Source organism: Delphinapterus leucas, chromosome 14, assembly GCF_059928025.1.
Source record: "Delphinapterus leucas isolate spDelLeu-1000000601 "Yukka" chromosome 14, BTC_Dleu_Yukka2, whole genome shotgun sequence".
Taxonomy (NCBI): Eukaryota; Metazoa; Chordata; class Mammalia; order Artiodactyla; family Monodontidae; genus Delphinapterus; species Delphinapterus leucas.
In genome coordinates this window covers 50,711,963-50,739,699 of record NC_143142.1, presented here as the reverse complement: position 1 = coordinate 50,739,699, position 27,737 = coordinate 50,711,963, and the positions used below count along the sequence as shown (strand labels likewise).

Genomic DNA, 27,737 nt, shown 5'->3' with positions numbered 1-27,737 from the left:
CAACCCAATCCAAAAATGGGCAGAAGACCTAAATAGACATTTCTCCAAAGAAGATATACAGATTGCCAACAAACACATGAAAGAATGTTCAACATCATTAATCATTAGAGAAATGCAAATCAAAACTACAATGAGATATCATCTCACACCAGTCAGAATGGCCATCATCAAAAAATCTAGAAACAGTAAGTGCTGGAGAGGGTGTGGAGAAAAGGAAACACTCCTGCACTGTTGGTGGGAATGTGAATTGGTACAGACACTATGGAGAACAGTATGGAGGTTCCTTAAAAAACTACAAATAGAATTACCATACGACCCAGCAATCCATTACTGGGCATGTACCCTGAGAGCAGGTGCTTTTATAGCATGGCAGGGACACAGCGACAGAAAATGAAGCAGAGTCAGCCGGGATGGAGGATTGAGTGGAATGACAGAAGGCTGGTGCCAGAGAGGTCTGTGGAAGAGAAAAGAGATAATTCTTTCAAGGGGGAGCAGCTCCCAGGATAAAAGGAAGCTTGGAGGGTTAAATGGATAACAAAGATCTTTCGGACATTTTTTCTTCTATTGGTGCCACGCAGTTTATCCCTACCCCAAACCCCAGACCTCTGAAATCCTTCATTAAGGGTTAAATTATTGTTTACTGCTTTCCTGGAAGTTAGAGTGATGTTCCATTTGAGTGCAGTAGCCCTATTACAATCAGTTTATACAACTGGCTAATTACTGTTATTAAGATAATTTCATTCCCCACTGAAGAACTGGGGACATTCTGTGCAGATGACCCATCCTTCTGTCCCCAGCTGTTCCATAGCTTTGCTGCCCATTCATTCCATCAGCAGTTTGGAGCACTTACTCTGGGTAAGGACTCTCCTAGACCCCAGAGGAACAGCAGGGACTAAACAGGCTTTGTCCCCACCCTCATATGCTCTGAAGAAATAAGGAGACACTGTGCAGAGTGTGACCTTGTGGTGAGTCAGGAACAACCTTTCCAAGGAGGTAACATCTGAGCTGAGACCCTGTAGGAGCTGGAGGAAAAGTGCTCCAGGTGGAATGGACAGCAGGGCTAAGGTGCTAAGGCAGGAAGCTTGGCTTGTTTAGGGAATGGAGAGAAGGTCTGCAGGGCAGGCAGAAGGGGAGGGGTGATGAGCTCGGGGAGATGGGAGAGGCCGGAGGATCAGGTCTCAGGGGCCTTATCTGCCCTAAGGAGGAATGTAGATGTTAGCTGAAGGCTTCAAGTTTGGGGAGCCCAAAGCCTGGGGAGGGAGGGCATCCTGGAGGCTTCGCCTCTAACTGCAAGCTGCTCCCCAGCTGCCAACGAGGCCAGAAGCGAGAGAGCATGGGGAGAAGGTACAGCCACCATGGGCACTGAAGGACCATGAGGCATCTGGGTCCTCCTCCACAAGCTCCAGACAGCGAGAAAATCCAGCAGGTTTCAGGAGGAGGACGTTCTCATAGACACAAGCATTCCAAGAAACAGAGTTGAAGCCTAGACACGGCGACAAAGTCTGTACCTTCATCACCTGTACGTTCTCTCTTCCCCACGTAAAACTGCTGCGCTCCCCGGAGGAAGGAGGGATGGATCATTCCAAGGGGCACCCCAGGATGCAGATGTCACATACCCTTCTGCTGAGATTTTGTGGGTAAGAGTCAGCGCCTGGTAGGGGGGCGGCACGTGATGGGGCATGGGATTCCCTGCTGCCTGCTACCATCCCGGCCTAGGACTGAGGTCAATCCCCACTGGCAACCCTTGAGGAAGGATAATAGAACTCCTGGGAACTTACCTGGAAATGCAAGGAACCAACTGAAATTTCATCCCATTTCTCTTCTTCAAAAGCCCTTGTTCCATTGGTAATAATATTGGCACGGAAACGTGAGATGAGATTGTTCACTGGAAATAATTCTTCCTTTCCATTCTCATCCCTGTTTAAGACATACCAAAAAGAGAAAAGGTGGGGAAGGGTGGATAACTGCACTATTGTAATAATTCAACATTTCTACCACTCGATGCCTGAGTTCATCAATTGTACTCTGGCCTGAGGCTTCAATGATCAGAACAAGCTTTTATCATGAGTGCAAGGCCAAGAGACACACATCTGTTGGACAGACCTCCGTGATCTCCCTGGAATATGGTCCCATCTCCATGGAGAAGCCCACAAGAGGCAGTGCAATGGGTGAGTAGATCTTTGCTGAAGAGATGAGGAACTTTGGAAACCAAGTGAACTGGGATCAAGTGAATAAACTTATGAGAAAATACCAATTCTACAGAGTCAGGACAAGGCATTTAAAGACTGTCAACAGGCTTAATTATCAAGGACCTAAAAAGTATCAAGAGCTCACACTCTTTTTGGATATTAGAACATCATAAAGCAACATAGAGTATACATGGGTGGTTTTAATATTTATTTCCTATAGAGAACCGATTGGTGGTTGCCAGGGGTGGGGAGAAGGGTGGGCAAAATGGGTGAAAGGGGTCAAAAGGTACAAACTTCAGTTATAAAATAAACAAGTCATGGGGATGTAATGTATAGCATGGCAACTATAGTTAATAATACTGTCTAAAAAATGACTGTATTGAATATTTAAAAGGCGCTAAGAGAATAAATCTTAAGTACTCATAAAAAGAAAAAAATTTTGCAGGACTTCCCTGGTGGTGCAGTGGTTAAGAATCCACCTGCCAGCGCGGGGGAACGCGGGTTCAATCCCTGGTCCGGGAAGATCCCACATGCCCTGAAGCAACTAAGTCCATGCACCACACTACTGAGCCTGCACTCTAGAGCCCGCGAGTCACAACTACTGAGCCCACGTGCCACAACTACTGAAGCACGCGTGACTAGAGCCCGTGCTCCACAACAAAGACAAGCCACTGCAATGAGAAGCCTGAGCACCATAACAGAGTAGCCCCCACCCTCTACAACTAGAGAAAGCCTGCGCATAGCAATGAAGACCCAACACAGGCAAAAATAAATAAATAAATTATTTATTTATTTATTTATTAAAAAACAAGAAATAAACAATCTTTAAAAAAAAATTTCCAGCTATGTGTGATGACAGATGTTTACGAGACTTACTGTGATCATTTCTCAGTATATACAAATATAGACTCATGTTGTACACCTGAAACTAATATAATGTTGCATGTCAATTGTATCTCGATTAAAAATTTTATTTCCTAGCTTCCATCCCGTTTGCAGTTTTAACCAAGCATATGCTATTTTTGTAATTCTTGTTTAAAATTTTTGTTCATTAGCACAAGTTACCATTAAACAGCCCCCTGCACCTCCATGCACGCCATCCCCTAAGGTAAAAAAGCACCGAAAAAGCATCTGCAGACTTCAACAGAGGAACACACTGCATGATCCCATTAAACTGAGTTTAAGAGAAGGTGAAACTGTCTAGGGTGAAAGAAGGCATAATAGTGGCAACTTTCAGTGGGGTTGACCAAGAAGGGACATGAGGAAGGGGTCTATGGTTCTAGAAATGTTCTCTACTTGATCTGGATGGTGGTTACGTGGGTATATACATCTGTAAACATTCACTAAACTATGTACTTATGATTTTTGCACTTTGTTGTACTTTAATAAAAATTTTTGAAGTTTGGAGGGAGGGAAATCCTTGAGCATGACTGGAATTTGCCCTGGAGACAGAACTGGAAGACGCTGGGGGAGAGTAAGGGGTCCCGTGTCTGTATCTCAAAGCCCCTGGCATGTGAAAAGCCAGGGGCCAGGATACCCAAGTCCAGCTTTGCCACTAACTTAACTATGTGCAACACCCACCATCGATGAGGACTGCAGGGCCCTTGTGGGAAATGAGAGGGTTAGCACTTTCCAGTCCTAAAATCCTTTGATTCTGGATTTACCCTCCAGGTTATAAACAAACAAACAAACAAAACTCCCTTTGTGCTTTTTAATAGGGAAAGTTTTGTGTCCAAAAGCTACCATGGCCCACATGGAGGCAATATCATCCATCAGATTTGAAAACAGAACCAGGGACACTCACTATGTACTAACCACAGGCTGTTTCTCCTACCTTTGACCACCTGGCCTTCCTACCTCCTGCTTGTCAGCTCTGCACTAAACCAGGACTGCAGGAACCAGGGCTGCAGCAAGCCTGTCCCCACCTCCTCTCTTTCCACACAAAGAATCCCAGAAAACTGCAGACCTGCTCCATCCAGGGCCCAGGGTACCTGAGGAAGGGGGTCACTCAGTACCGGGAAAACTCAGTGAACGCCCAGGGAACCAGGCATCACACTTCAGCTCCTAAAGAGGGCAGCCTGGACCTCGGCAAGGGGCACTGCTGTGTGTTTTTGCCAATGACTATGAACAGGAATTACTACAAACAGTCCATTTTTGTAGTTTTTATTAAGCTATATGTGTACATGTTTGTGCATGTGCACACATGTGCCCAGGACCACAGGGCACGTGAGCGTCACAGGAGCCCCAGCTCATGGTGTTGACAGGTGTGGACCATGAATGATATGCCGGTCCCAACTCTTACGTAAGAGCTGGGTGATTTTTCTTTTTTGCCCCAATTGTCTGATTACCTTGGGACTTCAATATCCTCTGAAGGACAATGAGGGGGCTTGAACCAACCAAGACCCTTTCTAGAGCTGACTTTTCCAGGACCCTTGGGAGATCCCTGGGTGGGAGTGAGCAGGCAAGGGTGCTAGTTCTGTCTGATGATACAAACAAATAGTATCTACAATTACAACTTTAAAAGCTTTCATAACCACTCTTCTTTTCACTCAAAGTGACTGTGGAAGTAATGCAAGGCTCCTAGGGGCCAGGGGACAGTGGGAGAGTGGGCAACAAAAGTGGGTCCAGGGGGCTTCCCTGGTGGCGCAGTGGTTGAGAGTCCGCCTGCCGATGCAGGGGACACGGGTTCGTGCCCCGGTCCGGGAGGATCCCGCGTGTCGCGGAGCGGCTGGGCCTGTGAGCCATGGCCGCTGAGCCTGCGCGTCCGGAGCCTGTGCTCCGCAACGGGGGAGGCCACAACAGTGAGAGGCCCGCGTACCGCAAAAAAAAAAAAAAAAAATGTGGCTCCAATTGCTGGCGATTACATTCAACTAAATGTTTAAGAATTGAAATGATTAAAAATGAGGACTGGGATTCTCCGCCAAGCATCCTGAGGGCATCAAGGACATTGGAAGATAAAAGAGAACCCTCTAAAAGATTAAGGGAAACTGGCCTAAAAAGTTTTGTGACTTCTCTGGGCCTCAGTTTCTCAATGAAGGGTCTGGACTCATGATTCGCAGACTTTTCTCCCCAGAGAGGTGACCAGCTCACTCCCAGGGGCAAGTAGTTACACCTGTCCGCTATTCCCAAGGTAAATAGCAAATAGTACAGGGACCTTACCTGGTGCTTAATTGCTGCTGAAGTTCCAAAACACTGGATCTGTTTATCAGCAGATACTGTGCCTCATTCACCAGAGAGAGGGTGGCTGTAGTACGAGCAGATTGATCTAAAAGTGATGGAGTATTTAAAAGAAGAGTTGCTGGAGAGGGAAACAACCTAAGTGTCCACTGATGGATAAATGGTTAAGGAAGTGTGGTATACATACACAGTGGAATATTATTCAGCCATAAAAAAATGAAATCTCGCCATTTAACGACAACATGGATGGACCTTGAGGGTATTATGCCAAGTGAAAAGTTAGACGGAGAAAGACATATACTGTATAATCTCACTTAGATACGGAATCTAAAACAAAACAAAACAAGCTCATAGATCCAGAGAACAGATTGGTGGTTGCCGGAGGCGGGGGTGGGGGTGGGGGTGGGTGGCAAAATGGGTGAAGGTCAAAAGGTACGAACTTCCACTTGTAAAATAAATAAGTCCTGGGGATATAATGTCTAGTGTGGTGACTACAGTTAATAATACTGTATTGCATATTTGAAAGTTCTCATCATAAGAAAAAAATTGGTAACTGTGTGATGATGGATATTAACTGGATTTATCATGATGATCATTTTGCAATACATACAACTGTCAAATTATTATGTTGTATGCCTGAAACTAATATAATGTTGTATGTCAATTATACCTAAATTTAAAAATTAAGATAAAATAAATTAGAAAAGAAGAGTTGCTTTCTTGGAATGCAAATGAATCATGCTTCCATTGACTTGCATTTTTTAGATTTAATTTTTATCTTATAGTAGAGTGTAGTTGATTTACGATGTTGTGTTAGTTTCAGGTGTAAGCAAAGTGATTCAGCTATACATATACATGTATCCATTCTTTTTCAGATTCTTTTCCCATGTAGGTTATCACAGAGCATTGAGGAGAGTTCCTGGCCTGATTAGTAGTCGGATGGAAGACTTGCATTTTTAAATATTAGGGACTGTTTCTAAAGGGAAGAAAATGGTGCCCTGGAAATAAAAAAAGTTCTAAGCATGGCTCAAACTTCTCAAAAACAGAAAGAACATAAGCTTCTAGAATATTCTGTTGATAATCTGGAAAAAAATAATAAAATGCTGAAGTCAAATTCTTCCAGCAAAGGAAACTTGGAGGCAACGCTTAGAGGAGGAGAGATGGGGCTGCAGGGCGGAGGTGGGGAAGTGGCGGGGGTGGGGGGGACCCTTCCCCAAGCAAGAAGAAGGGCCTTGATGAGGGTCACAGGCCCAGTGAGATCCTCTGAATCTGGTCAGTGAATCTAGTCAGGGAGAAGCTGGGTTCTGCCCTTGGGCAAGTGTGTAATATTGACTTTAGGAATAAATAATACAAGTTTTAAAACTACTGAAAAGAAAAAAACAAAAAAAGAGTGGAAGAAAATATCAAGGGCCTCCAGAACTACTGCAGCCCATCACCCAGCTTCTAGCTCCCACTTTTTGGGCATGCCATAGCTGTCTTTATACAAGATGTTGATAATAAAGGCTGGCTGGGCCAAAACCTAGTGAGCTGTCTCTGAACTAGGCCTGTGGACCCCAGAGTACCCGAGAATGGACACTTCCAAGAGAATCGCTTACAGATTCTCTATTTCCATGTCTTCTTTGCTAAAATGGCTTTGTCAGAGCAGTGAGGTGCAATCCCAGGCCCCTCCACAAAAGGCCCTTCTCACCCTTCACAGGGCAAAGGCCGCACCTCTCCTGTGGCACATTGCCCCTGGGGGCTAAAAATCTCCAGGGTGGAAAACAAAAGACCAGTTCAAAGCCCTGGGGTCTGTGCTGAGAAAATAAAATTCTCTCAAGCTTGGGTGACTGATCCTCCTGTAGGTCAGATGGGTTCCAATTCTTTGCTGACCACAAAACTGCCAGAACTAATTAAGTTGTCAAGTGATAGATGATTAAAGTCATCTTGATGTTAGATCCCTGTGCCTCAGAAGAAAGGTTTGAGTGACAGCGCGTTAACCAAACACCTTCATCCCCAGCTGTTTACTGACTTAAATAAGATTCTTCAGAAGAGAAGCAGCGCTGAACACTAGCTATTCTGATGATAGGTGACCGTCATTCATGGACATGGGAGTTAATCACAGGTGGCCAGCCATCTCATTAAGAGATTCATTTTCCACTACTTTTTTCTCTTTATGTTTAATAACTATTTTTCGAAATGTATAATATACTTTTGTTGCTTTGATCAACTGTGTACTATTAAAAACTATGATAAGAACTCAACCTAGGAAAAATTTCCTAACACTGAGACTCTACAATCACAGGAAACTTTAAGAAATTTTATACATTTCAATTTATATATAATTTTAGTTTCAGATAAATATGACAGGGTGATCAAGGAAAGAGTTTCAAGCATAAAATATATAACACTAAGATAAAATTCCTTCAAGGAAGTGGAATGGAAATACAAGTTGAAGAAAGAAAATGAAAGAAAGAAAATTTCTGTACATTAAAAAACAGTTTGTTTATACACATATTTTTAAGTTAATACTCATAAGACTCAAATCACTATGGTATTGAGACTCCGCTGGTTTATATTTAAAAGGGCAATGTACAAGTTTTAATTTTAAATGACTACAGGTGTACATTGTTTTATTGCATTTCACTTTATCATGCCTCGCAAGTACTTCACAGGTATTAAGTTTTTTACAAATTGAATGTTTGTGGCAACCCTGTATCGAGCAAGTCTATTGCACCATTGTTCCAACTGCATTTGCTCACTTCATATCTCTGTGTTGCATTTTGGTAGTTCTCACAATATTTCAAACTTTTTCATTCTTATATTTGTTATAGTGATCTGTGATCAGCGATCTTTGATGTTACTATGACTTGCTGAAGGCTCAGATAATGGTTAGAGTTTTTTAGCAAAAAAGTATTTCTAATTAAGTTATGCACACTGATTTTTAGACATAATGCCATTACATACTTAATAGATTACAACAGAGTGTAAACATAACTTTTATACGCACTGGGAAACCAAAAAATTTTTGTGACTTGCTTTATTGTAGTGGTCTGGAACCGAACTCTCAGTATCTCCAAAGTAAGCCTGTATATTTGCAACATGCTGGAAATCACATCCTTTGCAACTTTTTTTTTTTTTAATTTAGATGACAACGTAAAGAGGTAGTGTAGCTTTAAAAAATTTCTTCTAAGGTGTACCAACACAAAAATGTTCAAAGGCCTAGACCTAGACCATCAGAGACCTCTCCACCGTAAATGGCATCCTTGAAGTATAATATTCACAAGCTGACACTCCTGATCCTGTATCGAGCAGCCAACAGATTCATTCTGCTCCCACCTTTGCCTACCCAGGTCCCATCTCCCACTAGGACAGTCACTGCCGCCTCCTGCCTGGCCTCTTTGCTTCCTTCATTTCCCTCTCCCTTGCAGCCTCCACACCTCACCAGGGGTGTCTTTCTAATGCAAGCTGCATCATGAAACTCCCCAGGGTAGAATTCTTCAGTTCTTCAACCTGAAGACAGTGCTTACTTACTCCTCAGCTGCACATTCATCTCTTCTCTCTAGCTCTGCCCCATCACTCCCCTACCCATGTCTGACCCTCCTAAACCCTTCTCTGAACCCATGAAATGCCAAGCTCTGCCATGCTGCTCCTCAGTAATCTTCTTGCCTTTCTCTGCCTGGAACAGTTCTACTCTCCTGTTAAGATGCAGCTCCAAACTCACCTCTTCCCTGAAGCCCTCCATGACTCACTCCAGGTGTAGATTTACAAGCCAGTCTCCCAGGGAGCTAGCGACTAAGCCAGGTCATTCCTGCACAAACCAGTAATGTGGCAACTCTCCAGTCCATTCATTTATTCATCTGGTATTTACTGAGCAACTACTATGTGCCAGGTCTGTTCTAAGTCCTGAACAAAGCAGAGAAAAATCCCTCCCTCACAGAGCTTATGATCTGACAGAGGGAAGACAGAACATAAACAGGATAACTGAGTCAAATGCATGGCCTATAGGATGTGAAAAGTGCCACAGAGAAAAATAAAACAGGGAATGAGCTGGAGGTTCAGGTAGGGGCCCTGGTTCTAAGGAGGGCAGCCAGGCAAGGCTCCCCCGAGAAGGTGACATTTGAGCAGACACCTGAAAACTCTCTCTTCCTATATGGTACTGTTAGCTCAAAGTACTTCCTTCTCTGCTGTCTCATTTTATGCTCACAACAGCTTATGTCAGGAAAAACTGTCAAAACCCTTAAATCTAAGTAGATGACATGCCGTCACAATGTTCTGTTGTAGAGTTCTACAGAAGTTCAACACCAATGGGTTCAAGGATTTGCCAAGGTCTCAACAACTACTTGGTGTCAGGACCAAGACTAGAAGTCCAGATTTTCTTAGTATAGAGCAAGCTACCAATGTTTCTCTTTAACAAAACTTAATTGTGCTTCTAAACATGCAGGACTGAGGCAGAGAGCTTGAGCAGAGGCTGCAAGCCCCCCTCGGCCTCCTCGGGCTCATCCTGGAGACCACACATGGGTCCTGCTGACCTGGGGGCCACCACAGCACCTTTCTGCCAGAGGCTGACCACCCCTACTTTCTGTTCATGAGCACGTTGCCCTGTCAATCCATTTTGTGCGCTGATTTTCGTGTCTGCAAGAGTTAAACCCAAGTGCCTGTCCCCTAAGAAGCAATCCGAAATGTGATACCTTTGCCTCGTTTCTTCCTTGCATTTCTTTGAAAGTCTGAACTTTGTCTGATCAAATGATATGGACGGCCAAAAAACTTTGACAACCAGCTTGAAATTTTTTCTCCACAGTCATAAGTATTTACCCTGGCAGAAAAAAAAAAAAAGGAAAGATGTTATATAGTGTTCCTTTAAATAATTGAAATAGCAGAAAGTTATGTAATATAATATTATATAATTAATATAATATAATATAAAAACATGAAGCCCCCAACAAGACAGAAATCTACAGTGACAAGTGTGCTTAGGAAGTTGCAATGAGATTTCCAAGGCACAGGAAGGCCTGGGATCTGGAGCTTATGCAAAGCTTTCAGATCAAATAAAAAGCTTTAGAAATTTCTCTTGAAAGACTTTGTTTATATTACTTACAGCCACTGAGAACCACAAAGCTTGGAATTTAAGAGCTTCCAGAGCATTATTTTGCTTTAAGAAGCTCTGGAACCCAGACCCGTCTCCTGGTTTTTTTACTATAGGCCTGACTGGAATATCTTCTCTCACGGCCACGCTGTAGGGACTGACGTGTTTGGTTTCTGAAAAGAACACTATGGCCATAAGTCACCGATATAAGTACATTTTTTGATCTGGTTTTTTAAAACTCTTCAAACTTCTAGAATTTTTAAATAGAATTTTAAATTTTTAAAAAATTATAATCTACACATCACCAGAACTAATCGTGCAAAATTGCTAATAAGTTACATTGGGATTACAAGATAGATATTATTGAAAACTTATCCTTAATTTTTACTGGGAACCTTTAGGATCTAGAAAGGAAAGGGAAGAATGAAACCTTACTTTGTAGACATTCTCTCTGGTGCTTTGAGAGATGCACCTAAGTCCATTTTTCATTATATTGAGTACTTGTGGTTCTGAGTATAAGAAGCCTGACCTCTAGCTATCGAAAAGCTTTATTAACCAGAAAACGCCATTCCTCTCAGATGCAGCTAAATGAAATCTACAACCAGGGAAGAGCCTGATAAATAATTGCAGGTACCCCTAGATGGCTATATTTCTCTCTATGAGATTTGCTACAGTGACATGCAGAAATGTTTACCCCAAATTCATTGCCTTAATTGAAAATGTGCTATGATGAGTGCTTAAATCTGCACAAGAACTAGCAAGAAAGAGGATGCAGAGTGTGCTCACCCCTTGGGCTCCAGGATGGGCCAGGGCCCATGATGCTCAATTGTATAGAGCACGATCTTCACGCTATCACCTTCCCACCTTTCCTGAGCATGTAGCCCTTCATCATCCCAGCGTGACCTGGGGCACTAACAACTTGAGTCCAATTTGGATGTAGCTTGAGTATTTGACATATCATTTCATGACTTACTTGTTTGCAGTGCAGAAGGAAATGTACTCTGACTCAGTACTATGCATATCACCAACTACTGAGCACAAACATACCCACCAACTACTTTATTGTGTTAACTAATAGGCAGTTAGCGTTTTAAAAGACTTCTACTATATATAAATCCCTACTGAACTGTTAAGAGTTAACCATTTTAGTATTTGGGGGGTAAACTAGTTGGGGTATTAGATGCGCTGGGAACCCATCAGATAGGGGCCCACAATCAGAAAATTTGTATTCCACATGTTTTCAGATTGAAATTAGATTTAGGTTAAAAGGGATGCCGAAATTTGATGTATTCAATAAATTGATTTGTAAATATTTACGATCAAGAAATAAAATGGGGCTTCCCTGGTGGCACAGTGATTGAGAGTCCGCCTCCTGATGCAGGGGATGTGGGTTTGTGCCCCGGTCCGGGAAGATCCCACATGCCGTGGAGCGGCTGGGCCCGTGAGCCATGGCCGCTGAGCCTGCGCTTCCGGAGCCTGTGCTCCGCAACGGGAGAGGCCACAACAGTGAGAGGCCCGCGTACCGCAAAAAAAAAAAAAAAAAAAAAAAAAAGAAAGAAATAAAATGAAATCCTGTAACACTCAACCTCATTTTCTATGTTTCCTAGAATTCAGCAGATGATCTACCATCAATAACTCAGATTAGGTAATAATCCACAACTATATGGAATATAATTGTTGAACTATCACCTGAAAGTTCTACAACCTGAGGGACATCTTGACACCCCCCTCAGCTTCCACATCCAATTCATCGGCGAGTTCAGGTTATTCTACCTCCAGAATATATTATATCTGATGCCCACCTGATTTTCCCTCTGACCCTGATCCAAGCCTCCATCTCATCTCACCTGTGTTACTAACACAGACGCTCAGCTGGCCTTCCCACTTGCAACTTTACCGCCTTCCAACTTTTCTACACCCACCAGCCAATTTTTTCAAGCTGTGAATCGGGTCCCTTGACTCACCACTCCCCTGCGGCCACCCCTCTGAGCTCCACCATGCCTCCTCCAAACTGTCCCCTGCCTCACCTCACCTCCCTCCACACCACACTGTTCCAGGGTCTACAGGAAGCAACACAGACAGTCCTGCTCTCTCGGGGTCGGCATTCTAGCAGGAGGGACTGAAGGTATATGTTGGGGAAAAGATTAATGAGAAGGAGAAGAATTCAGCAGAGCAAGTGGAGAGGGAGGGGCTGGCTCCTAGGGGAGGTCAGGTGGGCCCTCTGAGAAGGAGGCTTTTCAGCAGAGACCCGATGAGGTGAGGAAGTGAACCCTGCGGGGGTATAAACAGGGAAAGAGCATTCCAGGCAGAGGGAGCAGCAAGTGCAAAGTCCTAAGGAGGAAGCATGCTTAGTAGGTGTGAAGAAGAGCTAGGACCCAGTGTGGTTGGAGTGGAGTGTGCAAGGGGGAAGCGGCAGCAGACTGGACAGAGGATGCAGCTGAGGACCGATGGCACAGGGCATTGCTCTCTTCCGCCCTCTGAGCCGTCCTGCAGCTAGACCTGCGACTGTCACCTGCTGCAGCCTCACCTGTCTGCACAGACCTTGCTTTGGCAAATCTGAGCCGGTTTGCTGTTCTCCTCAAGTGGCACCGCTATAGGCTCCATCCCTATTGAATAAAGGTTAGAGACAAATTTATCATCATGGAAAAAAAAACAAGTATGTCCAAAAAAAAGTCCATTATCCTGAAATATACAAGAATTTTAATGACCCTGGAAATTGGTTGAATCAAGTAAGTGGCTGAGTCTTGGAAATCGCTTTATAACACAGAGATTCTCTTCATCATTATCGGTACCACCAACAGCGTGTGCATTGAGCAGCTTTGTCATGGAAGACTCTGCACTGGGGCAGTCACATCCACAGCCCCTGGAACACTACAAATTCCTCTGAATGCTTTCTCTACCTCCGCATGACTCCACATCCTGACATCATTGCTCACTAGGCTACCTTAGATCCTTCAGAAACAGGCAGGCAGACATGAAGGCTCACTCTGTAAGGATGTCAACATAGTGTCAATTCTCAGTAGCCCCTAGGAATCACCATCAAATTGGATTTCTGCATCAATCATCATTAACACCAAGAAAAAAAAACCCCAAAAACTGTTATTATGTCAGTGGGGTTGGGAAGCCATTCTTTTGTAAAAAATTGTTACATATATCGTACATACAAAGGAGTGTTTAACATATATACATAGTGGTCTGAAGAATAATAGACACTCATATACCCAGTACTCAGCTAAAGTGGTATTCATTCTTTCAATAGATTTAGAATAAAATATGTGGAAGAAACTAGAGGAAACTGATCTATGGCCACTGATGAGTGAAAGATCTTTGCTAAAGGCTGGAACGGCTGAGGGCCTCTGCCACTCTGCACTCCTTCTCATCCTTCGTGAGTCATTAAAAATATAGGGAACTGCATGAAGCCAAGACACCTGAGCGGAATTTGTGGCGGCTCCTACTCTGTGGACTCCTCCTGTGTGGCCCACCCGTGCCCTGCACCCTCTCAGCATTGCCGCCAGTCACACTGTTCACCGGCGTGACCCAACCTGCCCCCAGCAAGCACACCTGTATCCCTGCTTATGCTGGTCCTGCTTCATCACACACAGCACAGCAACGGGTACATCCATTCCTACTCACGAGCGTCAGATCATGACTGCTACCCAGACCCATGCCAATCACGACAAGCCTTTCACCACAACAAAGACAGAGAAGTAACAATATGCGTAAGAGGTATTTCATCAGCTCTGTCCCCTGCTTGTCCATGTCTTACACAAGCACGACCAGTTCCACACTCCTGTCCCTGTGTGGGGAAGGCCAGAAGAGGCCTCATCCAGAAAGCTCCAGAAGTTTGGAGAGTGCTGTGCTGAGTGATTAGAGATGCTGCTGTGTCAAAAGGCTGTTCATGGGGCTTCCCTGGTGGCGCAGTGGTTGAGAGTCCGCCTGCCGATGCAGGGGACGCGGGTTCGTGCCCTGGTCTGGGAAGATCCCACATGCCGCAGAGCGGCTGGGCCCGTGAGCCGTGGCCTCTGGGTCTGTGCGTCTGGAGCCTGTGCTCCGCGGCGGGAGAGGCCACAGCAGTGAGAGGCCCACGTACCGCAAAAAAAAGGCTGTTCATGAAAAGATGGAATTGCACCAGGTGTGCACCCACAGGGGAGAACAGTAAAGTGAGTCCTGGAACATTGGTTATGAGGAAGTAACCACAGCAGGGGGACAGCACGTGTACAAATGCACAGCGGAAATGCACCCCTGGGCTGCCATCAGGAGGCCTGTGCTCAGCCTCTTTCTACCCTTACCCAAGACTCTGCACAAAACATATATAATCATAAATATGGCCCTCAGCTGGCTTATAAAGGTCATCGCAATCGCTTCTCGGCCTTTTGGCTAAGATCAAGTGTAAAGGTCATCGCAGGCCTCTTGTTAAACAGGCAACCTAATCTGGGATCCCCATATGGATTGAGCTCAAGGGCCGCCCCCAACAAAGTTCATGGGGATTGAGTTCATTCCGGATATACTAAGCCCTGTGCTTGTACAGCTCAGAGATACAGAGAAATAAAAGATTCCAACCTCTGGACTCAAGATACCTGAAATCTTTTGGAATGACAAGTCATTTACATAAAACAATTATAATGACTTGTTTTAATGTTTATTATTTAGGGCCAAAAGTTTGTCCTACCATACGTGTCCTGCAAAGGATGCCCTTCCTCCACCCACAGTGCTGGAAGTCCCTACGAGTGAGCAGAACATCTGATATACCACACCACCTCACAAAGTGCCGCTGATATGGAGTGGAAGATATTTGGGTATTTGTTTTCTCTCTCTCTTATTCCTTATATTCTGGGATAAATCCTATTTAGTCATGACATACATTTTTATGCTTCAGAGAATAGAAAGAAGAGTAACCCATTCAACTCTTTTTGTATGTTAATATCCTGGGTATCCAAACTTAAACAAGAAAAGTATAATAAAAGAGGGTAACACCTCAATTCAAAGAAATGGAAAGATATCCCATGCTCTTGAATTGGAAGAATTAATATTGTTAAAATGGCCATACTACCCAAAGTAATCTAAATATGTAATACGATCCCTATAAAATTACCCATGACATTTTTCACAAAACTAGAACAAATAATCCTAAAATTTATATGGAACCGCAAAAGACCCAGAATTGCCAAAGAAATCCTGAGGAAAAAGAACAAAGCTGGAGGGACTTCCCTTGTGATGCAGTGGTTAGGAATCCCGTTGCCAATGCAGGGGACATGGGTTTGCTCCTTGGTTCAGGAAGATGCCACATGCCACAGAGCAACTGAGCCCATGTGCCACAGCTGCTGAGCCTGCACTCTGGAGCCTGCGAGCCACAATTACTGAGCCCACGTGCCACAACTACTGAAGCCTGCACACCTAGAGCCCGTGCTCCACAACAAGAGAAGCCACTGCAATGAGAGGCCCACACACTGCAACAAAGAGTAGCCCCTGCTCGCTACAACTAGAGAAAAGCCCGCGCACAGCAACAAAAACCCAACACAGCCAAAAATTAATTAATTAATTAATTAATTAATTTTTAAATAAAAGAACAAAGCTGGAGACATAACCCTCCCAGACCTCAGACAATACTACAAATCTACAGTAATCAAAACAGCATGGCATTGACACAAAAACAGACATATGGATCAATGGAACAGAATAAAGAGCCCAGAAATAAACCCACCCACCTACGGTCAATTAAACTTCAACAAAGGAGGCAAGAATATACAGTGGAGAACAACAGTCTCTTCAGCAAGTGGTGTTGGGAAAGCTGGACAGCCACATGTAAATCAATGATGTTAGAACACACCCTCACACCATACACAAAAATAAACTCAAAATGGCTTAAAGACTTAAGCATAAGACATGACACCATAAAACTCCTAGAAGAGAACATAGGCAAAACATTCTCTGACATAAATCATACCAATGTTTTCATAAGTCAGTCTCCCAAGGCACTAGAAATAAAAGCAAAAATAAACAAATGGGACCTAATCAAACCTACAAGCTTTTGCACAGCAAAGGAAACCATAAACAAAATGAAACAACTACCTACAGACTGGAAGAAAATATTTGCAAATGATGTGACCAACAGGGCTTAATTTCCAAAATATACAAACAGCTCATATAGCTCAACAATAAAAAAGCAAACAACTCAGTCAAGAAATGGGCAGAAGACCTAAATAGACATTTCTCTAGAGAAGACACACAGATCAGCAATAGGTGCATGAAAAGATGCTCAGCAGCAATTAATTATTAGAGAATTGCAAATCAAAACTACAAAGAGGTACCACCGCACACCAGTCAGAATGGCCACCACTAAAAAATCTATAAATAACAAATGCTGGAGACGGTGTGGTGGAAAGGGAAACCTCCTCCACTGTTGATCGGATTGTAAACTGGTGCAGCCACTATGGAGGTTCCTTAAAAAACTAAAAATAGAATTACCATATGATCCAGCAATCTCACTCCTGGGAATATATCCAGAAAAAACAATAATTCAAAAAGATACATGCACCCCAACGTTCACTGCAGCACTATTTACAATAGCCAAGACATGGAAACAACCTAAATGTTCATCAACAGATGAGTGGATAAAGAAGATGTGGTATATATATTCAATGGAATATTACTCAGCCCTAAAAAAGAATGATATAATGCTATTTGCAGCAACATGGATGGACCTAGAGATTATCATACTAAGTGAAGTAAGTCAGACAGAGAAAGGCAAATATCATACAATATCACTTATGTGTAGAATCTAAATAATGATACAAATGAACTTATTTACAAAACAGAAACAGACTCACAGACATAGAAAACAAACTTATGGTTAAAGGGGGGGATAAATTAGGAGTTTGAGATTAGCAGATACAAACAATTATATATAAAATACATAAACAACAAGGTCCTACTGCATAGCATAGGGAACTATATTCAGTATCTTGTAATAAACTATAACGGAAAAGAATCTGAAAAAGTATATATATATATATATATATATATATATACTATACATATATACTATATATACATATATATATTTATAACTGAATCATTTTGCTTATACCAGAAACTAACAACATTGTAAATCAACTATACTTCAATACAAAAAAAATTTTTTAAAGAAGATAACTTCTCAATCTCACTAATAAGAATAGGTACAAAAATACCAATAAAATATTAGCAAACTAAATCCATCAGTGTATCAAAAAATCATTGCCAAATAGTGTTTTTCTTTTCTCCAAGGATGCAAGGATAGTTCAGTACTAGACAATCTACTAATGTTAAGACATCACACTAATAGACTATAGGGAAAAAATATAACCAACAGATGCAGAAAGAGCATTTAGTAAGAACTATTAGTCATGATAAAACTTTTTCCTAAATTTTAAAAAACTACTTTAGCCTGGTAAAACAAATCTATTAAAAATGTACAGTAAATACAACTCTTATTTTTGAAACTTTAGAAGTATTTTATTCAAGTCAGTAATAAAAAAAGGATATTTTCCATCACTGCTCCATGCAATGAGAAAAGAAGAAAAAAGAGGGAGTGAATAAAAGTTGAAAAGGAAGATATGAAACTGTCATTATTAGAAGATGATATGCCTAATTTATATAGAACATGTGAGAAAATCTTCAGACCAACTAATAAAACTAACAGGAATTCAGAAAAAGTACTGGGTAAAATACTGATATACGAAAGTCAACAGTGTTTCTATACTACAACAGTGTTTCTATACTACAAAAATAACCAATTAAAACATTTAATAGAAAAAAAAGATAGTGCTCAAAATACTCAAATAAACAATTATATAACAAAAAATGTGCAAAAAATTTCTGGAAAATATTATTAAAATTATTTTAATAAATTATTATTAAAATTTTGGAGTAAAGAAATCTTCATGGAGAGAGATACTATTTATATAGAGAGGACTCAATATTATATAATATAAATTCTCCTGAAATTAATTTATGATATTACAATCAAAATATGATTACAAAATATGTAGTTTTGCAATCAAAATCCCAATGAAAATAATAGAGAGTGTCAGGATGGATAAAAAGCATGAGCCAACTGTATGCTGGATACAAGAAACTCACTTCAAATATGATATAGGCAGATTAAATGTAAAATGGAGCCATAAAGAAAATGAAAAGGAAGTCTACACAATGGGAGAAAATATTTGCAAATCTGATCTAAAAAGTCACTTATATTCAAATATATAAAGAATTCTTACAACTCAATAATTAACAAATAAGTAAGCAAAGAATTTAAATAGATATTTTTCTGAAGAAGATATACACATGGACAATAAACACATAAAAAGATGGTCAATATCATTAGTCATTAGGGAAATGCAAATCAAAACCATGTGAGGTACTGCTACACACCCATTAGGATGACTATTAAAAAAAACAACAACAACAGAAAATAACAAGTGTTGGGGAAGATGTGGAGAAATTGGAAGCTTCATATGTTGCTGGTGGGAATGTAAAATGGTGATGGAGTCACTTTGGAAATGCTAAACACAGAGTTACCAAATGACCCAGCAATTCCATTCCTAGGTATATATCCAACAGAATTGAAAACATGTCCACACAAAAATTTATACATAAATGTTCGCAGCAGCATTATTCATAATAACCACAAATGGAAACAATCCAAATATCTATCAACTGATGAATGGATAAAAAAATATGGTATATCTATACAATGGAATATTATTCAACAATGTGGATGACCCTTAAAAACATTATACTAAGTGAAAGAAGCCAGTCATATATTGTTTCCATTTATATGAAACATCCAGAATAGGCAACACCATAGAAACAGATAGTAGATTAGTGGTTGCCAGAAGCCGGGGATAAGGTTGGGAATGGGGAGTGACTGCTAGTGTGTATGGGGTTTCTCTTTGAGGGTGATGCAAATGTTCTAAAATTGATTGTGGTGATGGTTGTACAACCTTGTGAATATACCAAACATATCATTGAATGGTACACTTTAAATGAATACATTTTATGGGATGTTACATAAATATCGATAAAGCTAGAAGAAATAAATATAAAGGTGGAAAATGATACACCATACAAACACTAACCACAAGAGAGCTGAATGGCTATATTCATATCAGACAAAGAATTTCACACTTCACATTTTGAAACAAAGAAAATGACCATGCATAAAGAGGAGCATTACTTAGGGAACAATTCACCAAGGAGACATAATAATACTAAGTGAAGCAAAAACTAAGAGAACTAAGGGAAAAATAGACAAACCCACAATTACAGTTGGGGACTTCGACACTCTTCTTTCAGTAATCAACAGAACTGGTAGCGAGTACATAAAAATTCAGCAAGTACAGAGAAAAACAGCAATACCATCAACCAACTGGTATAGAACTGACATCTATAGAACACTCCGCCCAACAACAGGATACACATTCTTTTCAAGTGTATATGGAACACTCACGGCAATAAATCATATCCTTGGTCATAAACCAAACCTTAACAAATTTTAATTTAAAATCTATAAAGTATGTTCTCTCTTTTGGAGAGTCTAATGGAATTAAACTGAAAATCAATAGCAGAATGAAAACAGAAACATCTCCAAATATATAGAAATTAACACACTTCTGTAATCCATGGGTCAAAATGAATATAAAGAGAACAAGTAAGGACATAAAAAGATGCTTAACATCATTAGCCAGTAGGGAAATGAAAATTAAAATCGTGACGAGATAGGAGTTCCCTGGTGGTCTAGTAGTTAGGATTCCAGGCTTTGACTGTTGTGGCCTGGGTTCAATCCCTGGTCAAGGAACTGAGATCCCGCAAGACACATGGTATGGCCAAAAAAAAAAAAAAAAAAAATCATGATGACATGCCATTACACAGCTATTGAAATAAATAAAACAAAACAATACCGACAATACCAAAAGCTGACAGAATGTGGAAGAACTGGAAGTCTCATACATTGCTGGTGGGAATGAAAAACGATTCGGTCATTCTAGAAAATGGTTTGGCAGTTGCTTTCAAAGGTAAACATACCCTTACCATATGACTCAGCAATCAACGCCTAGTATTTATTCTAGAGAAATGAAAACTTGTGATCAACCAAAAACCTGCACATGAATGTTTAGAGCATCTCTAGTCATAACTGCTCAAAACTGGAAACAATCCAAATGTCCTTTAACAGAATGGATGAACACACCCTAGTATATCCATACAATGGAATACTACGCAACAATAAAAAAAAGAATAAACTACCGATTCATGCAGTAACTTAGATGGGACTTAAAGGCATCATGCCGAGTGAAAGAAGCCAATGTCAGAAGGTCACGTATTGTATATTCTATTTATATAACATTCTCAAAAAAATAAAACTATAGTGATAGAGAACAGATCTCTGATTGCCAGGTGTTAAGAGTGGGGAGAAGAGAGACTATAATGGGATAGCGTGAGGGAGTTTTCCGGGGTGATGGAACTGTTTTGTACCTTGATGATGGGAGTGACTACACAAATCCGTGCATGTGTTAAAATTCATAGAGGGAACAAAAGGCCAAGAATAGCCAAGACAATCTGGAAGCATGAGGTAGAAGGACATGCCCTACCAGATATCAAAATTCATTCTATAGTTATCAACATTGGCTCATTGGTTCAAGAAAAAATAAACCACTGGAACAGGATAGAACACCTACGGCCAAGAAACATAATCATTGAATATATGGAAATGGGATATATCACAGAAGTACAGCTATAAGTTAGGAGGGAAATTGGAATATTCTATAAATGGTAGGTGGGGTGTGGAAGGAGAAGGAATGAGACCGAGGAGAAGTACATAGGGAATTTCAGCTATATCTGTAATGTTTTTAAGTATTAAAAGAAGGAGGAGGAGGAAGAGGTAGCAGAGAAGGGAGGAAGGAGGAGGGTAGTAGGAGGTAAGAGAAGTGGGAAGCAGTAGGGAGAGGAGGAGGAGAAATTGAAGCAAATGTGGCCAAATGTGAAGGTTTGTTAAAACTGGATGCTGTAAGTACGTATTATAGTATTCTCTATACTTGTGCTGTCCAACACTGTAGCCACTAGCCACATTTGGTAATTTAAATTAATTAGAATCACATAAAATTAAAATGTAGTTCCAGTGTCCTGCTAGTCACATTTCATGCACTCAGTAGCCACATCTGACTGGTGGCTACCAAACTGGACAATGTAGATGTTGAACATTTCCATCATCATATAAGGGTCCACTGGACAGAGGTGGCCTATGAATTTATATGTGTTAGTTCATAATAAAAATCCACAAGGGGGAATTCCCTGGCAGTCCAGTGGTTAGGACTCCACGCTTTCACCGCTGAGGACCCAGGTTCGATCCTGGTCTGGGAACTAAGACCCCGCAAGCCGTGCCGCCAAAAAAAAAAAAAAAAATCCACAAGGAAGAATCAAAGCTTGCAGAACATATGATGAGTGAAGGAATTAAAAGGAATGTAAGTAAAAGGACAACATATAATTTCAATATCTATATCTCTTTACTTTCTGATTGGACCGTCAGATCTTCACCTCTTCCCAAAAATCTGCCCCCAAAGAAATTCCAAAAATGCAAAAGGAACAAACTTTCCGTTGTCTCTTCTAGACATCATTTCACTTCCTTTTGGATTATTTTAATATTTGGTGAAGGAAAAGCCATGACTTTACTTTCCTATGAGAAAAAAAGCTACTCTTGACAGCTGCTTTGTAAAACTGAACCCAGTTTTCAGACCTTGGGCTTTGATGACCATGATCCTTCGCTGCAGGTCAATGAAGGGCTGGATCAGGCAGAGCCGGGGTTCCTGCTTCTGACTCAGGCAAACGCCGTTGTGATTCACAACCATCCAGCTCCGGTCGTACAGCAGCCCTTGATTTCCTAGAGGCCACCTGGTCACCTAAACAAAAAGGTCAATGTATTTTAAGCCAGGGCTCCTCAAAAATCATCTTCGCATTTATTGCACAGCGGCTGTACTAAAGCAGAGGACTTCAGAAATTCAGCACAGACTCCTGAAGGAAAAAAGGGATGAAGAGAAGGAAGTAAAACAAAGAAGACAATGCAAAGGAGACTTTGGGATTGAGATACCTTCCATTCACCCTCCAGATCCAGTTTGCACCCTTCTCCACTTCAACCTGCTTTTTAAGTAGGTAATGCGTGTGCACAGTACAACATTCTGGGAGCACGAGAGTGTACCTGAAAAGTAGGTCTCCGCCCCAGCCTGTGTCCCACTCCCCTCCCCACAGGCCTCCACTGCACCTGCTTTCTGTGTGTCCTTCCACAGCGGTGGATGCCTGAACAGGCATATATCCTGGTACTACAGACTTATTGCACAAATTGTGGCTACACTGGAATGGTCCCTGAGTTGATCCACTTTTAGTGTGTAAGTTTTCCTCAATTCTTCATATTTCTACAAAATTAAAATACAAATTATGCCCAGTGCCCAGATCTTGCATTTAATACCATTCTCCAATAAAAAGAACCAGGACTCTTTGGAGAAATGGTTTATTCTAGGGCTGGGTCAGGGAATATACAAGATGAGCCAGGAGCACCCTGTAGTGCTAGAAAAGTAAGGAAGTGCTCAAAAAACAAACTGATGGAGGTATGTCAAAGGGACGCAGGAGTCAACTGAAAGCATGGCCAAAACTGGAAAATACTGAAAAGTAATAATAATAATAATGTAGTACTGAATTATAATCCAAAGTATAAAATAAATACCCATGAGTCCAAATAAATAAATAGAAAAAGTCAAATCCCTCATACAGAAGAATCCCAAATAATTGATGTAGGTGTTCCCTCCTCAAGAAGGTGGAGCGTAACTCCCTATAACGCCCTACCCCTTAAGTGTGGGCTACACTTAGTGACTTGCTTCCAAAGAGAACAGTATAGGAACAGAGTGGAGGGGAAACTTTACAGTGAAGAAACCTGGCAAATACCGGGTGCGCCAGGTTCATGTCAATAGTGGTAAGTCATGCTGACAGTACCCTAATATGATGATGAGAATAACCCTTTACTTCTGTGGTCCTACTTCCAAAACAAACCATAGCCCCAGTCTAATCCTCAGAAAGACAGCAGACAAGCCGAAACTGATGGATGTTCTTTTTTTTTTTTTTTTATTCGCTACGCGGGCCTCTCACTGCTGTGGCCTCTCCTGTTGCGGAGCACAGGCTCCGGATGCGCAGGCCCAGCAGCCACGGCTCATGGGCCCAGCCGCTCCGCGGCATGTGGGATCTCCCCGGACCGGGGCATGAACCCGCGTCCCCCGCATCGGCAGGCGGACTGTCAACCACTGCGCCACCAGGGAAGCCCTACTGATGGGTATTCTAAAATATACCTGACGGATACTCCTCAAAACTATCAAGGTTATAAAAACAAGGAAAGTCTGAGAGACTGGTACAGCCCAGAGGAGCCTAGGGAGACACAAGGACTAAATGTCATATGGTGTCCTGGATGGGATCTGGAACAGAAAAAGAACATTAGGGGAAACCTAATGAAATTTCAATAACATGGGACCAGGTCTTTGCAGGAGTTTTGTCCACAAGTTACACAAGTCGCTTACAGCGCGGCAGGTGCAGTAGTTCCACCCGTGAGGGCTCTTCTGGAGCCAGCTGTCTGTTAAAGAAGGGTGTAGGTGAAGCAATGCTTTTGAAATAGTATTACGATTAAGAGGCCAACATTCGCACACTAATTGTGGATCAATTTCATCCTGTCATTTTCCTCTGAGCACTCAAATCAACTTCTCAAAGGAATCTGAAAACTTCAATTGGGGGTAATGAAGAAAGGAAAGCAATTTTTAATCTAGGGGCACTTTGGGGAGGGTTCTGCTGGGAGGGACCTGAGGGAAGACTGAGGCATCAGGGGAAGTGAAGGAGAGGAGCTGCGGGCCCCAGGGGGAGGGCGCAGAACTCAAGAAGAAACAGTGTCAAGGCAAACTGAAATCAAGCAAGGTAAGCCCTGTATCCGAGATGCAGAAACGTGGTGCAGTGGGGTGGGAGTGGGGAGGGTACTTTGAGGACTGACAAACCTGGGCTTAAATCTCACGTCAGCTAGTTATTAGCTTTGGACAACTAACCTTCCTGAGCCTTGGCTTTGTCATGTGTAAAATGGACGTTATTATCATTTCTCATAGGACTGAGTGAAAACTAAAACAAAATATAAAATGAAAAGCAACTGAAATATATCAGATGATCCACAGATGTTAATCCCTTTACCTCTGCCCTTCACTTGTCTTGTGCATCAGACCTCTCCCCCTAGCCTATGGCTGCTTCTGCTAGTACAGCACTCAAGTTCAGCAATACTATAGTCTATATAATTGTAGCTAGGCCCAGAAACCACCATTAAATCGTTATTTCTATAGGAGAACATGTTTTGAATTACAAATAACTTTTCAGAAGACAGTCTATTATTGGGAGGCATTTCTCCATGGATTTCTCATTTCTGCATGCCTGTTTCAACAAGCAGAAGTACTAACTGTCCTTTTGATCCAGACTACCTTTTCAAGGATGTTTGTATAGTGAACAGCTCTACAACCCTCTGGAGCAGAGGGCAGGTTTGCCCACAGTCCGATATTATAAAGGTAATGGCTTCTCCCTGATCGAAGACTACACAGGTTGGCTGGCATCCTATTATGAAAGAGTCAGGTTTCCTGAGTTAGAGGTTTCTGAACATGAGCACGGCATCCACCGGGGCCCCTCTGGACCCTGTCTTGGGACCTGGGGGACAAAGAGAAGCAACACACCATGAAGCTCATGCTGCATGCTGGGTTGTGAGTAAGTCCTTTATCTCTGACCCAGGAATCTCGTGTCTTCTGTCAGCATCCATGAAACTGTGGCAGGCTGTTTCTCAGACCCTTCACGGTTCTTCACACCCATCTGTTGGAACATGTCTGTCATTTACTGGCTTCCTCTCTCCTTCTTCTTTGTCTGGGCCAAGTTTTCAGCCAGTGTGTCTGTGTTGGCATGTGAGGGGTGAGCTTTCAGCTGGTGCAGCTGGGCTTTGGGTTACGGAAGGAGTTGGGCAAATAAGTATTCATTGAGGACAGTGGGAGCCAGGGTTCTCACAGGATTTACAAGTGCAGAAAGGGGGACGGCTAAATAAACGTTGTGGTGTTGGGCTGGAATTGGAGGTATTAGTACGAAATCATGGCCTATGGATAGATGGTGGAGATGGATGGATAGATGATAGATACATAGATACATAGATATGTGTGTGTGTGTCATAAAGTGTCTGTTTCCCTTCTGAGATACTGCACACCCTGAGAGAAGGAACCATTTCCATTTTGCTCATCATAGCACAGCAAGTGCAGGCCCAGGGCCCAGCAGGTAGCAGGTTTTCAGTGTATAGTTTCTGAAAGAGCAGATGGATAGAAGACCTTTAGCAAAAAAGGAAATCTACTGAGTTTCAGTGTCCTTGTCTGTAAAATGGAACACTAATTCCTGCTACGCTATCTGTGCAATGCGGCTCTTCTATGGGACATGACTCATCTGTGAAAATAGAGTCCTGTTACTCCTCACCTGCCTCCATTCAGGAGTGGAGGTGAACTCGCTTATTTATGGTCTCAGATTGGAGGACAGGCTCCTGTGTGACCAGCCCGAAATGCAGGCGACAAACAGCCTTGACCATGGTATGTCCGACCAGGAGCCAGGGAGCCTGTCATCCCAGAGGCTCAGGAGACTGGGAACTTTCTATGAGGCTGTCTTTCTATGATCTATGTGTGTCCCTGGGACTTGGTCTCTAGCTCCCAGCTCCGGTGACTACCAGGCCAGCATGTTTACTGACATTATGTACTTCACCTCCACGGGGAGAGCTGAGTGGAACAGACGCATGAGAGCAAGGACCCAGGGAGTCAGCAGACCTGGATTCAAATCCTTGCTCTATCATTTATTAGGGGGTCATGACCTGGGCAAAGCACTTAACCTCAGTAGCCCCCAGGCTCCATATCTATAAAATGGGGATGATATTACCCAGCACCTCATATTATTGTTTTGAGGATCAAGTGAAACAAAGCACGTACGATGCTTCAGCAGGGAGCCAGCACACACACATTCAGTGAAAGTTACATCCTTAACTATCAACAGTAACTAGGTGGTCACACCCAGAAACAGGATCCTCTCAGGGGTCCCCATAAGCAGAGCCACGGTCATAAGTCAGCCCAAACCAAGAAAGGCAGAATGAGAGTGGCTACTATGATTTTGATTTTCTGCATGCTTTCCTTCACTTCCTGGACTTTTTTCTTTGCTTTATCAAACAACATTATAAAGTAAACAAAAAAGAAGCAATCTCTTTAGCTGCCACCAAAACCCTTACCTCAAAAGCGGCACAGGATTTGATTGGGTAGAGGAAAAGGTTGGTGACGATGTGTGACCCAAGGCCCCCATCCGGGATGCCTGCAGCTTTCTCTGAAGGGGTCTGCTGGGTTCTGGTGGTCTCCAGCAGAGGTGGGCGCAAACTCACAGCATCCACAGTGGTGGGTGAGTTGTCCCAAACCCTGGAGTCTGGGGAAGCATCTTCCTGAAGTGAGGGACTACGTCTGGCCCTGGTGGCAGGCACGGCTTTCTGAGCTTCGCTCTCTGCTGGCAGGGCTCCAGCCTCCCCAGGCATGACCAGAGGGAGAGGCTGGCCATGAGACGGGCGCAGTCGGGTTGCTATGATGAACCTGAGAAAGGCCTGGGCATCCTCAAGCGTAGACATGTATCCAAACGAAATCCTCACAGATCCCGTCGGCTGCCCATCTATGAGATCCACATCGTCACCGCAGACATGACCAGCCTAGAATAAAGAAATAAGTCAGCCAGAGTGACTCATTCCTCATGGATAAAGTGGAAACCATTTTGTAAAACAAGTTTTGTTAATTTTATAATATAAACTTAACCCAGGAAAAAAGAACTGCAACACTAATAGGAGCTGTGTGCCAGAGGCATAGTTCCAGAAGCACAGAGACTGACTCTCTGGACGTCACTCTTTGCTCAACTGTGAATTGGGATCTATACCAATCTCAGGGGGCCACTAAAAAGTCTAAAAGATACAACATTGTAAATCAACTATATTTCAATAAAAATAAATAAATAAATGTTTTTTTAAGTTTAAAAGAAATCATTCATGGAAAGCATTTACCAGAAACACGCACACAGTGCTCACCCACAGAGGTATCAAAAGACAAACCAAAGTTTCAGAAGCACAGATGGGTCAGCTCCTTGGTCTACCTAGGGCTTAAGTGAGAGGAGCACCTGCTGGCCATGCCTTTTAGCCTCTCTCAGAACCACAGGGAGGTCTGCAT

General features: G+C 42.4%; 1 protein-coding gene across 9 annotated transcripts in view; it reads right to left on the bottom strand.

Moving 5' to 3' along the window:
- Positions 1 to 27,737, bottom strand: part of MOCOS (molybdenum cofactor sulfurase) — a 57,547-nt gene that overhangs the window by 6,663 nt on the left and 23,147 nt on the right. For all 9 annotated transcript variants that reach the window (XM_089895078.1, XM_022586999.3, XM_089895076.1 and 6 more), the window contains 6 exons: positions 26,768 to 27,229; positions 22,199 to 22,361; positions 12,956 to 13,034; positions 10,034 to 10,158; positions 5,349 to 5,454; positions 1,779 to 1,917 (listed from right to left, as the gene is read on the bottom strand). In XM_089895078.1, the coding sequence (XP_089751204.1) occupies positions 1,779 to 1,917; positions 5,349 to 5,454; positions 10,034 to 10,158; positions 12,956 to 13,034; positions 22,199 to 22,361; positions 26,768 to 27,229 (1,074 nt within the window). The remainder of the gene's footprint in view (positions 1 to 1,778; positions 1,918 to 5,348; positions 5,455 to 10,033; positions 10,159 to 12,955; positions 13,035 to 22,198; positions 22,362 to 26,767; positions 27,230 to 27,737) is intronic.